Genomic DNA, 13,501 nt, shown 5'->3' on the forward strand with positions numbered 1-13,501 from the left:
GTAAACTTCACGAAGTGGAACCAAACTGTGAACATACGTTTGTGCTTCGAAAGTGTTATCAAGAGTGAGCAGACGTTGTTTCTTGCGATGCTTTTCCTCGTCGGTAGTGTCACTCTGCTAGCATTCATGAATGAGTGTGTGTGTGAATCCGTATTTTTATGAGAATCTTTTACCTGCAAATACTCAAATACAGCACCATAAAGCTCTCGTTCACCCTGAAAGACAGGAGAGGATTTATGTTCTTAAAGTGGACTCTTGCACACAGCAGCCATTTAAAAAGTCGTATTTCTACCTGCAGCTTGTCCACCAGGCATCTTCCTGAGTGTCATTATTTATAGCTCTTCTGCGGGGCCATTCTCCACGCTAGAATATTCTAATAACGCGTTCCCTTCATTTATTAGGTTTCTGGGGCCCTGTGTGTTGACCGCAGCACTTCTCAGTTTTGCTGCAGAGCATAAAGTTAAATGTAAGGTCCCTTATGGAACGGTAAAAGTAACAACACAACTCCTGTGTGCAACGTGAGCACACTGCAGCAGAAGACGGCTCACGCGACTCATTTAAAGGCCGTGGCCATCCCGCACCATCAGCCTCTTCCATGAGTGATTATAGATCCGACTTGTTGACCCTGAATACAAATGCCCGTCACTCCCTAAACCCTCTGGTGCCTCCTTAACGCTTGGCGAGAGTGACCAGGCGGTCAGGGTGAAATTCCAACCTCCGTCGGGTCCTCATTATATGCGACAGTTCACAACTTCCTACGTCCTCCTCATTTAAATCATCCCACACACAGCAACTTATTGCCTGCTTGTTTCCCGCTTTGCTAACTGATGGGATGAAGTACCCCAGGTGGAGACGGATACAAAGCAAGAGCAAGTGTGGCTTCAAATTAGCACAATGAGTTCTTGTGGAAGTGCACGCCGGTGCCCTTTTCTGAGCTGTCCCTCTGACTCAGAGGGTTAAATTACTCTCAGTAGAAAGTGTACTGCAAATGAAATATCAATAATTGCTCTTTGTCTGCCAGGTGAAGCAAGATTTCATTACATCCCGGAGTGGAGGCATCGCACAAAGAGGCAATGAGTTGGCCTTTTTATACGTTAATCAGGCCTTGTTTAGTGGCGAGTGGATCCCCTCGGTCATGCAACATCAAGGAATTCACACGCGTTTATTTTTATGAGAGGCTTTTGTTGATTTTTTTTCAAAGGCTTTTAGTAATTCTCAAACATTTAATGCAGTTTGTGTCAAAAAAAAGAAGTGATTTCCTCTTATGGGAGTTAAAAGTGATTTAAATCTATACATACACACACACACACAATGCGCAGATTAAGTGTAAATGAAAAAAATAGCCATAAAGCTGCTTAGAATTCATAGAAAATTGGAATCACCCTGTTTGTATAATCGATGTGTGCACATCTATGGGTACATTGCAACAGGAAGTGCAAATAGCTAATCTGTCATATTTTTAATCATGCCAATTTTCCAAAAACGGGACACAAAGCCTTGGATTCAAAGAATTTAGGTTTTGTGACTCTTCTGCCAGCCTATCATTATATATTCCGGGGTGTGCACAGTATTGTGTGTTTTCCTAGATAATTATCTATCGTATGCTGTGTGTACCGTAGTGACACACACACACACACACACACACACACACACACACACACAGATAGACAGGAAGCTATGTTCTGATCACTGCGAAGCCAAAGCATGCAACATGATAAGAAGTTTTTTTTTCTTCACATGAACACATGCATTACATGTGTCAACAAGAAGGCTCACCAGTTCCCAGCATGGGAAAGACCCTACAGTACACACATCAATGCATTATGGTAGCTTTTACATTGCATAGTTACACTTTTGTTTACATGGTTATATTCAGACATGACTCTTTCAAACTTAACGTGACCACAGTGGAGAGACAAGCCCGAATGAAGTGATCATGACTGGTGATGGATGCAATGAGGTGGGTGGTGCCATGTGGAGTGATGTGATGTGGTGATGCCACGTGAGTGAATGATCAACAAATTACTGACAACAATGCGGAAATACAGATATCAACAACAACAGAATACAGCTTTTAAAAAGAGATAAGACGCAACAAGAACAAAACAAAAAAAGACAAAACCACAAGCTGCGTTCTGTCTCGGCCCCAGAGTCCTGCTTTGAAGTGGTTTGCTTCAGAGATTGGCAGAGAGGGGGCGGGGCTTGTTTTGAGGAGTTACAGGGGTTGAAAGGTGAGCAGAGACCTTCTGTTGTGCACTTTGTTATTACCTTTAGCTAATGGTACGACACAAGTATAGAACACAACAGCACCAAACGGCTTCCATCCAGCAAAGTTCAAGTTTCTGAACTACGATCGATTATTGTCCGTATTTTTTTCTACCTTTCAAATTTTCCCAAAGTCACTCCTGTTCCGTTTTGACCGCTGCCTCTACAATTTCATTTATTGAGAGACAGTGTCTCTTGTTGTGACAACAGAGGCTGGGAGATACTTGGGTTTTGAGTCGGTCGTCTGAGGATTTGTCTGATACTAGCTTTATGGAGCGGCTCTTTAAAGTGGTAAACAAAGCCAATAATAACAGTTCACTCCTCTGTCTTCCACTCTGCGTTAACCACATGTCGGATTTTATAAACGCACTGAAGTGTTTCAAGTTAGTGTTTAGACTTCTGCCACTTGCTGATGAAGACTATACTTCTCCATGAATGTGTGTTTGCTTATCTTCTATTTTCTGCCAACTGCATACAATGCAGTACATACACTGCAGGACTAATAAAGGATCAAACTTATTTTTAAAGACATTCCTGTGAAATTGGAAGTCCACATTTCCAGGCGGGTGGCTTAATAGCTACTGATGCCAGGTGAATGACATCGTTTTTAGAGAAACTCCACAGTGCAATGAAGCAGTACGCTAACAAAATGTTGTGCTTGAAAGGAGCGAGATAATACCTTGTCAAATATGATTATTATTTATTTTTGTACATGTTTATCTTATTATATATTTTCAATCATATTAATTATCATGCCTCCTTACCGATGTCGTAGAAAGGCAGAGGAAGTAGATATTAGATGGTCCATATTTCATATTCTTCAGGATAGTGGATGCACATTATCACATCAGAGATTTTGAATGGTCTCACTCTAAATACTTATTTTTGCAGTAAAATAGACTTCTGGAATTCACGTGCAAGTATACACGGTTGGATTTCCACTGGATTCATCACTGCCATGTGCCAATCTGGCTTTTAGCTTTGCTTACTAAACGCAATGTGATATATGTTACCAATTACAACCATGACTTGACCATTGTCCAGTCAGTGGGATCTGGATGTGGTTGATTTATATGTTACTGCTGTGGTGATGCATCTTGATAGTCTGACAAACACTCCCAAGCACTAAAACAATCTTCACTCAGGAAACAACCTCAAAATCCAAGCTGAAGTGACCGAGTCTCCCTCTTATTGGTTAATGTTGTCCCTGAAGCATTTACAAACCACTTCAACTGAGATAACACTGCTGGGGTACTCGTGTTGCCTAAAGTAGCTCCTGCCGCACCGCTATTTACAGGATGCGATTAAAAGTCACAACAATTATTTTTTTTAATTGTTCAAAGTAAGAAAATAAGTAAAGAAATTGAAAAATAAAAAATTGTGCAGATGTGACAAGGATGCAGTCGACTTACCTGGGGACACAGGCAGTAGAAGTCTCCCCCTCAGGGGCCTCGGGGGCCGGGCAGCAGAACTGGTGAAGCACTGTTTGGTTGCTGTGTGATGAAGAGTAGAAACAGAACAATAGAAACTGTCAAAAGGATGTAGTTCCCTTCCTGTTTCAAAAAACAAACGCAAGGCAAAGGACTGTTATGTTCAGAGGAATAGAAATGTGGAATAATAGGCCGTCAGACAAGTAAAACTTAAAAGAGTTTCAACCAATATCAGATGGCATGAACACCAGTGCCATCTTCTACTACATATTATCTGACTATATGAGTCTTAATGAGGAACTTTCTTGGTGCTTATTTGTTGCATACTCTTAATTTAGTGCTATTATTTTTCTGCTGTATAACCTGTTTACTAATTGTAGTTTGGAAGGGGCTCCAAATGAATTTAAAACTCTAAAGGTTGAGATCTTTCCTCTGGTTTTCCTTCATATATGGGTTTTATATTCCAGGTGATAGCTATCTCTTGGAATTAATTAGAGCTAAAATAATAATAATGTCTTTTATTATTCTTATGACTGATTTTAATGAAACAGAAGAGGAGCAGGTAGCCTCATATGGACATGTTATGCACCTTAATCATGCTACCGCTACAATCTCACACAATCACCATCTCCTCATGACCAGGTGACGTTCATCAGGCTGAAAGGAGCCAATCACAAAGTGTTTATGCAGCCTTTGGTTAATCCCACTTGGAGGAAAAATGAGTTTTGGGAGAAGAATGTTAAGAGGTTTAAAGGATCTTGTGTGAGACCGAGTATGTTTTGATGAGAACACATTGTTGGTTTACAGGAAAACTCTACATCTACTCTCTAGGTCACCTTTTAACATGATATCAATGTGGAATATTCTGTCCTAGCAATTGTGTGCGTCTGGCTCTCGACGAAGGCGGTCGCATTTTTCTCCCCCTCTCCTCCCCATGACCTTCCCCTCCCTGCTTGGCTTCTCTCGTCATGTCTTGTCTGTCTCTATACTTGAGAGACTCTCTCCGCATCGCTCTTCGAACTAAAAACCATGGACGTAATCAACTGGTCCTTAAACGCAATTGACACCATCTTCTCGACGAGAAGCTCGGGTTCGGGGGAACCTGCCTGTCCTGCCGGGACGTTTGTTGCTGGTTACACGATGGACGCGTGGGCGAAGTGGCGGGTCTTGTGCCTAGCACCACTCTCCGTGGAGGACGTAGAAGACATCTACCTATTCGGAACTTTGATTACAGGATTTCTGCTGTTTGGATTTGGCGCTGCCCTGGCTTATCGGAAAATTAAGGAAACGGTGACAGCCGTTAAAAGCCCCCTAAGGCTGCCCGACATGATTGACGCGTTGGGCAGAGTTGTTGGCACTCAGACTTTGGCATTAAACCGTCAGAATGACAACATCGTGGAGAAGCTGACGGCTCTGCAAATGAAATTGGATCGATTTGAAATCCTATTGGCAAACGGGAGGAAATTGGAGGAATAGTGGGTGCGCAAAATTGAATTGCAGCTACTGGAAGACCAAACAATCCCAATCTTATCTGCTTTCGGCTCCCTCTACCAGGACGGGCCTTGGCCTTGGCCAAGGCCGTGACTGGAACAACAACTCCCCCGAAGATCACTGAAGCGAGACTCTCTCTCATTCCCTTCCCCCTATCCACAGACACCTGTGGTTGTTTTCTCCCCAGGACCCTTCAAGGCCATCTCCATGGCAACGACCATCTTGTGGACTGAGAACTTTGTCTGTTGTGGACTGGGGGAGGACGATACATCAGGCCACTTACACACACAACCATCACACTGAAAAAGCACTCACTACCCCCCCCCCCCATCCCACGCCTTCGCCTGCTTTGCCCCCCCAGGGTGACAGGACGGGGTCTGCGTCCGGCGCCGTGACGGCGAAGGACCGGGCTGGCTGCTTGTCGGTGCTGGTTACCTTCTGCCCCAATGACGGGGCTATCGCCCAGTCTTTGGATTACCTCCCCTCCCCCCCTTCCTACTCGTTGCAAGTCATGTCTAAGATGTATGTGCTTATGTGCAATGGTGTTTTTTGTTTCTCCTGCTCCCACACTGTACCCCTCTAGGGGCATAGTCGGGGGGTGGCTTTTTCTTTTTCTCGCCTCTCTTCCCTCATGTTATGCTGTCATCTTTCATCCACCCTTTCCTAGATGGCGCCGCAGACGGCGCCTCGGTGTCTTGGTGCGCGATTCTTGCACCTTCCGCCAAAAAAAGTTCCTCGTTTGTTTGTGAAAACATTCTTTGGCAATAAACCTGTTTCTGATTCTGATTCTGATTCTTACAAGGCACAGACAGATAGCTAACCAAAGAGTGCAGAAGGAATGACGCTCCAGAATGTTTTGTTGATGAACTTTACTTTCAGATGTTCATTCTTTAGATAACTCTGTTGCTCTTCTTTTCTCTCTTTTCAGTGTGGTAAAACTATAAAATAAACAGAAAGACAACATATCACATATGTCTCATTACTATATCGTTAAACATGTGTCTTGTAAACAAGCAAAATACAAAACATATCTGACAATAACCACAAGCTACATAGTTAGCAAACACGGGCTAGTTAGCAAGCTAGTCATGCCAGCATAGGTTCATAACCAAACGTAAAATTATGCTAATTCGTTTTCTTTAGAATTATCACAGAGGTATTTTGTAACTGTTAACATCTTATGTCTCAAACAATTATGACATAGAACACTTACGGACGTATTTACTCCAAGGATCTGACCGCTAGAAACTGCTTCGATCCATACAGCTCTTTGAACAGGTTAGAACTGGATTTTGGCGGAGCAAAACAAAGGCACTTAAGGTGCGATACCAAAATACACCAGCAGGTGTCTTTCCTGGACAAGCATAAACAATAAAGAGAGCAAACTCAGTAAATTAAGTCAGAACACTCCCCGTCTGGTATGATTAATATTATACCACTACATTACTACATTATCCCGGGAAAGCAGCAAAACAACATCGTTAATGGGTCTCAGAGATTCTTTTACAGTCCCTTGATTTACAGTCTTGACCATGACCTTACGAACTCTGTTGTCGCTGCTCGGTATGGCTTTTGTGATAAGTCCTACTGGCCACTCTTTGCGTTTCACCTGACAGTCTTTGAGCAGGACGACGTCACCTTCCTGAAGGTTCGGCCTGTTCTCTGTCCATTTCCTTCGAGGCTGTAGAGTTGTTAGATATTCCTGTCTCCATCTTTTCCAGAAAGAGTCCGCCATGTTCTGGACTTGTCGCCACTGACTTTTGTGCAGATGATCCATTTTGAAGTCGCCCGGAGGGGCAGGAGCGATGCTTGCTTTCTGGGTCAGTAGCATCGCAGGTGAGAGGACTTGAGGAACCTCTGTGTCGGACAATATGGGGGTCAAAGGTCGAGAGTTCATGATGGCCATGACCTCAGCCATAAGTGTGGTCAACACTTCGTGTGTGAGTCGTGTGGCGCTGTTTGTCAACAAAAGTCCATCGAGGATGCGCCGTGCGACGCCAATCATTCTTTCCCATGCTCCTCCCATGTGGGAGGAATGCGGTGCGTTGAATGTCCAGGTGCAGCCTCGGTCTTGCAAGAAGTTTTTGATCTCTGGATCTTCTGTGTTGATTTGTAGCTCTTTGCAGGCCCCTACAAAGTTTGTGCCTCTGTCTGACCGCAGATGTTGAACTGGCCCCCTAATAGCCAGGAAACGACGGAAGGCATTGATGAAGCTTGACGTTGACATGGACTCGATCACCTCCAGGTGAACAGCCCTTGTGCTTAGGCAGCTAAACATGACGGCCCACCTTTTGTTTTCTGCGCTGCCGCCTCTTGTACGGCGCGTCACAACACTCCATGGGCCAAAGACGTCCAGCCCTGTGTGTGTGAATGGAGGATCCACAGACACTCTGTCTGCTGGCAGATCTGCCATTTTCTGATTTTCAAGCCTTCCTCTCATCTTCCTACACGTGACACATTGGTGGATTAGACCAGAGATGCGTTTTTTACCTTTAACGATCCACAGTCCCGCGCTGAGTATCGCGCCCATGGTAAAGTGACGGCCTTGATGTGCCACTTGACTGTGGTAGTGCTGAATGAGCAGATTGGCTACGTGGTGGTTTGGTGGCATGATCAGAGGATGCTTTTCTTGGTCAGAAAGATCAGCTGCTTGTAAGCGACCGCCCACTCTCATCAGTCCCTCGCTGTCGATGAAGGGATCTAGTCTCTTGAGTGAGCTGTCTTGTGACACACTTCTGTGTTGTGTTAGGCTTTTGAATTCATCTTTGTACGCTTCTCGCTGTACAGCTTTGATGATGGTAGACTTGGCTTGTGAACGTTCTGTTGTGCCAGGTTTCATGCACATATGCCATTTCTTACAGGTCTGTGTGTCAGTCGATTGAGAGAATGACTTTGCTACATGGGTGAGTGTGGCAATAGCTCTCACAAGAGATTTCCAGCTAGAAAAGCGTTGGAATCTGTGTGTGCCTAGCGACGGGTTTGTGACCTTGGTGGCCAATGTGGTTACTTGGGATCGAATCTCCATGTCCAGTTCTGGGCCGATGAGCTGGAAATGCTCCACCACACTGTTTTCTGCTGCATCTGGCTGTTGCAGGAACGCAGGTCCAGAGAACCAGTTTGTGAGCTGCAAGTGAGCTGGAGGCATGGGTCTGGTGCCGTGGTCGGCAGGATTCTGATCTGTCCGGACATATTGCCACTGATGAGGTGCTGTGGATTTTCGTATACGCGTTACTCTGTTGGCTACGTACATGTGGAATCTTCTTGTTGTGTTGTGAATGTAGCCAAGCACTACACGGCTGTCTGTGTAGAACTTCACATTCAGTTCTGTGTCTAATTCTTCCTTTATGAGCTCCATGAGCTCGACAGCGAGCACTGCAGCGCACAGCTCTAAGCGCGGGACAGTGTGAGCAGGAAATGGGGCTAGCTTGGCCTTGCTCATCACAAATCCAACATGGCACTGACCTTTTGAATCTTTGACCCTCAGATACGCCACTGCTGCTATGGCCAGAATGGATGCGTCTGAGAAGACACACAGCTCTTTGTCATGGGCTTGAGAGAGCGAGACTGGAACATAAGGTCTTGGAATGTGCAGGAGCTCGAGGTCGGTGAGGGATGTCGTCCATGCTTCCCACTGAGCCCTCTTCTCTGTAGGGAGAGGCTCATCCCAGTCTTGCTGCAGAGAGGTGAAGTCTCTGACCAGAGCTTTTCCTTGCACTGTGATTGGAGACGCAAGTCCCAGAGGGTCATACAGGCTGTTGACCGTTGAGAGCGTCCCTCTCCGAGTGAACGGTTTGACTTCTCGTGACACTCTGAATGTGAAGCAGTCTGTTGTTAAATCCCAGCTAATGCCAAGACTCCGCTGAAGAGGTAATGTGTCAGCACTCAAATCCAAGTCCTTAAGTTCCTTTGCTCTCTCCTCAGGGGGGAAAGCCTCCATGACTGTGGTGCTGTTAGACGCCACTTTGTGGAGTCTCAGGTTTGTTTCTGCCAGCATTCTTTGCGTCCTTCTCAGAAGATCAACAGCCAGGTTTTCGCTGGAGACAGAAGTAATCCCATCGTCGACGTAAAAGTTGCGCAAAACAAATTCTTTGGCGTCTTTGCCGTATTCTGCTTCGCCACGTTCTGCTGTGCGTTGGAGCCCGTATATCGCTACAGCTGGGGAAGGGCTGTTCCCGAACACATGTACAGTCATTCTGTAGTCAATGATTTCCTTGCTGGGGCAGTTGTCTTTGTGCCACAGAAAGCGAAGATAGTTGCGGTGGTCTTCTCTCACCTTGAAACTGTAAAACATTTGCTCAATGTCAGCAGTAATGGCAATCTTTTCTTTGCGGTAGCGTAGCAGGACGCCAATCAATGTGTTATTGAGGTCAGGCCCGGTGAGTAGTACATCATTGAGTGAGATGTTGTGAAACTGAGCACTAGAGTCGAACACCACTCTAATTTTGTCTGGCTTTTGGGGGTGATAAACTCCAAATATCGGCAAATACCACAACTCCTCACCAGGCTGCGTGGGTGGAGCGGGTTCGGCTTGACGGTTTTCTATTACCTTCTGCATGAAATCAAAGAAGTGTTCTTTCATACCTGGCTTTTTCTGGAACGTGCGCTGTAACGAAGTCAGCCTCTTCATTGCCTGTTCCTTGTTGTTCGGCAGCCGTGTTCTCGGCGAGCGGAATGGCAATGGCGCCACCCAGTGGTTGTCGACGTCGAGGTACATACTGTTGTCCATCGTCTCCAGGAAGATGTTGTCTTCGATTGAGAGGGCAAGTTTTTCGTCATTTGCGTTTCTCTTGAAAATGTTCTCGCCAAGGCGGTCTTGGTCGATGAGGGTAGTGCGTGAGTGACAAGCTTCACGTGGTGAGTCAGGGCGGCACAAGAGGGCACCAGGGCCCACTCGCTCTTTGACTTGGATGCTTTTAGTGCACGGTGTGAAGAATGAGGTTCTGCCATTAGAGAGTATGTTTGTCTTGTAGACATTGACTTCAGCTGGCTGATGGACCCTGTCGAGGCAGATCTCGCCTACGATGACCCAACCCAAATCTAAGCGCTGTGCATACGGTGTGTTGTGAGGTCCATTGTACTGCTCACGTACCTTGTGCACACTCAGGACGTCTCTCCCCAGGAGAAGAAGTATCTGCGCATCCGGATCTAGAGGTGGTATCTTGTCTCGCACCGGAGAGAGGTGAGCAAAGTGTCGTGTGATGTCTGCCGTTGGAATTTCTGACTTGTCATCTGGTATTGTGTTGCATTCGATGAGGGGAGGAAGTGCTACTGTAGATTTCCCGTCGAGTGACTCTACTGTGAAGCTACATGCCTTTCTCCCCGCCGTCTCAACTGTGCCTGAGCACGTCCTCAGCGTGTAGGGAGAGGAGTCGCCTCCAATGCGGAACAGGTCGAAGAACTGTGTCTTGGCCAGTGACCTGTTGCTCTGTTCATCCAATACTGCATAAACATGTTGAGCTCTTTCACGATGTTTTGAAGGATAAACTTTGACCAGGCATACTTTGGAGCACGACCTGGGCTGGGGAGAAGTGCCACATATTTCTGTGCATTTCGTAGTGACATCAAGTTGCTGTTCGCTTTGCTCTGGTTCACTCTTGGTCTCTTCAGATGACCAGGGGGCGGGACCAGGATGTAGGGCAGACACATGCTTGTCACTGCCACATTCTCTGCACTTAACAGACAGTTTGCAGTCTTTTGCAACATGTTTAGTGGAGGCACAGCAACGATAACAAATATAATTTTCTCTAAGATAGGCCTTACGGTCATCCAGGTGCTTAATCCTAAAGGCCCGACACTTGAAGAGGGGGTGAGGTTTGTTGTGGATGGCACAATATTTGTCTGGTTCATTGTTTTGCTTGTCTGCTTGGCTGCTGGGAAAGTTTTGAGTCCCTGCAGCCACCTCAGTTTTCTTAACAAAGACAGATGGTTTGTTACTCACGTTGACTGCTCTGTCTGTTTTCATGCTGTTTGAGTCGTTGGATGAGGAGAAGAAGAAGCTCGGGTCATTTCGAGTCTTTGCTTGATTGCAGATAAACTTCACGAAAAAACTGAAAGGTGGAAATGATACCTTGAACTCTTCTTTGTATCTGGAGCCTTGTGTGACCCATTTTTCTTGAAGGCCGTATGGGAGTTTTTCAACTATGGGTTTCACACCTCTAGCCGAGTCGAGATATGCAAGCCCCGGTGTTAGGCCACTCCACTTTGCAGACTCTAGCTCTTGTAGCAGGTCTCCCAGCTCTCTCAGTTGGCGAGGGTCTTTATTTGAGACGCGAGGGAAATCTTCAAGCCGTTTCATTAGGGCATGTTCGATCACCTCTGGGCAGCCGTAGCAGTCCTCTAGACGCTGCCATATGGTCTCCACTGCTTTATCTGGACTTGTGACATGGACTGACCTGATTCGCTTGGCATGAGTGGCTGACTCCGGACCAAGCCATTTGACGAGTAGGTCAAGTTCTTCTCTGTGTGTCAGGTTGAGGTCCTGTGTGATGCTTTGGAAAGACGTTTTCCATGCCCAATAGTTCTCTGGGCGATCGTCGAATTGGGTCAATCCTGAGCTCACCATCTCTTTCCTTATCAAGTATGTGGAGAAGTCTGGCATTGGAGGTGGCGCACCAGTGTAGTGGTCCGATGTTGCATGAGAAGGGGGCGCTAGGGGGTACCTGCTTGGCGTTGGAATGTTGTTTGGGCCCACGTAGTCAGCTCCGCTCAGCTGTGGGTGGTTGGTTGCCTGAGGGAACAATTGAGCAGGGTGTTGCGGCTGAAGCATATGCAGCTGAGCAGTTGCTTGAAGAGGACGGCTTGGTTCTCTGTGCGTCTGCTGGGATGTAAGGAGTGGCTGTGGAGCGTGTTGCACTGGAGTGTTCTGCACGTACTCCCTGGTGCGCTGAGCTCGGTTTTCATCGCCTGTATCCAGTAGCTGGTTGTCTTCCCACTCGGCTGCAGCCTGATAGACGTCTGCTTCTCTGGACGCTGCTTCTGCCTCCTTCTCTAACTGTAGCGTGTGAAGATCAGCCTCCAGCTCTGCTTGACAGCGTGTTGCTTCAGCTAATACTTTCTGTTTTTGTTCTTCAATGCGAGCTTTCTCCCTCAGCATAACGGCTTCCTTCTCTGCGTAGGCGAATTTCACTTTTGATGCTTCGGCCCTAGCCCTTGCTTTTGTGGCAGCGTCGCTAATAGCTGTTGATGCGCTGGACCTGCTGCTTACGTGAGACCTCGTTTCTAAAGTCACTTGTGCTTTGTCTTCTTGCGAGGTCGTCATTTTGTAGCTGGTGCGTTTCTGACGAGTTGAGTGATTCGAAGTTGCCTCTTTGTCTTCACCCGCTGTGTATTCGTCCTTTTACTATTCTGTCCTAGCAATTGTGTGCATCCTTACAAGGCACAGACAGATAGCTAACCAAAGAGTGCAGAAGGAATGACGCTCCAGAATGTTTTGTTGATGAACTTTACTTTCAGATGTTCATTCTTTAGATAACTCTGTTGCTCTTCTTTTCTCTCTTTTCAGTGTGGTAAAAGGACGTATTTACTCCAAGGATCTGACCGCTAGAAACTGCTTCGATCCATACAGCTCTTTGAACAGGTTAGAACTGGATTTTGGCGGAGCAAAACAAAGGCACTTAAGGTGCGATACCAAAATACACCAGCAGGTGTCTTTCCTGGACAAGCATAAACAATAAAGAGAGCAAACTCAGTAAATTAAGTCAGAACATGGAATGCAACGTGTTTGTAAAGTAGAGTGCACAACGTGTCTCGTATTTTGACGGACGGAGTTCAGAGAAAATTGAATACAACATGAAGCGAAAGGCCACAATTATTGTGCATTGTTCTGCTTTTGACATATGTTTGTCTCTGCTCATTTGATCTGAAAATCCTACAAAGAGAGAAGTAGGGGTCGTGTTTCAGCACCATGGAGCGAGACACAGACTGAGCATGTCAGCAGCAGATCGACACAGAGGAAGACACATGGTGATTGTTAAAACAAAGTACTCCTGTAAAGTTGACTTCCCTTGAATCAAGGAAAGAGCCCCCTAACAAAGTGGTTCCAATTCACATAAACAATCAGGGCTGTCTATTATGTTTCGGATTTAATAATTGTGTTGTCTATGAAGTGCTCGAATATGGTGAAGAAAAGTCTTTTCCCAACATTCATCTAAAATGTGTTGAGTTTACTGTGATATACGGCAATGAAAAGCAGCCAATGTTCACATTCATTGAGCTGGAACCAGAGAACGTTGGCATTTGTGCTTGATGAATGACTTCAATGATCAATCAATAGATTTAGTTGACCAATCGATCACTCCCGAGCAGCAAAAGAATAA

The 13,501-nt window shown here is 45.9% G+C and overlaps 1 protein-coding gene and 1 long non-coding RNA gene across 4 annotated transcripts in view; both read right to left on the reverse strand.

Moving 5' to 3' along the window:
* The window catches only part of iqsec3a (IQ motif and Sec7 domain ArfGEF 3a), a 95,701-nt gene that overhangs the window by 64,986 nt on the left and 17,214 nt on the right, over nucleotides 1-13,501 (reverse strand). For all 3 annotated transcript variants that reach the window (XM_056424278.1, XM_056424276.1, XM_056424277.1), the window contains exon 2: nucleotides 3,678-3,758. In XM_056424278.1, the coding sequence (XP_056280253.1) occupies nucleotides 3,678-3,758 (81 nt within the window). The remainder of the gene's footprint in view (nucleotides 1-3,677; nucleotides 3,759-13,501) is intronic.
* Nucleotides 6,037-6,668, reverse strand: LOC130200228 (uncharacterized). Its single transcript, XR_008832958.1, has 2 exons — nucleotides 6,400-6,668; nucleotides 6,037-6,124 (listed from the first exon to the last, which is right to left on the reverse strand). It is a non-coding gene; the product is annotated as an uncharacterized LOC130200228 (long non-coding RNA).

The sequence above is a fragment of the Pseudoliparis swirei genome, chromosome 10 (assembly GCF_029220125.1).
Source record: "Pseudoliparis swirei isolate HS2019 ecotype Mariana Trench chromosome 10, NWPU_hadal_v1, whole genome shotgun sequence".
In the NCBI taxonomy this organism is placed as follows: Eukaryota; Metazoa; Chordata; class Actinopteri; order Perciformes; family Liparidae; genus Pseudoliparis; species Pseudoliparis swirei.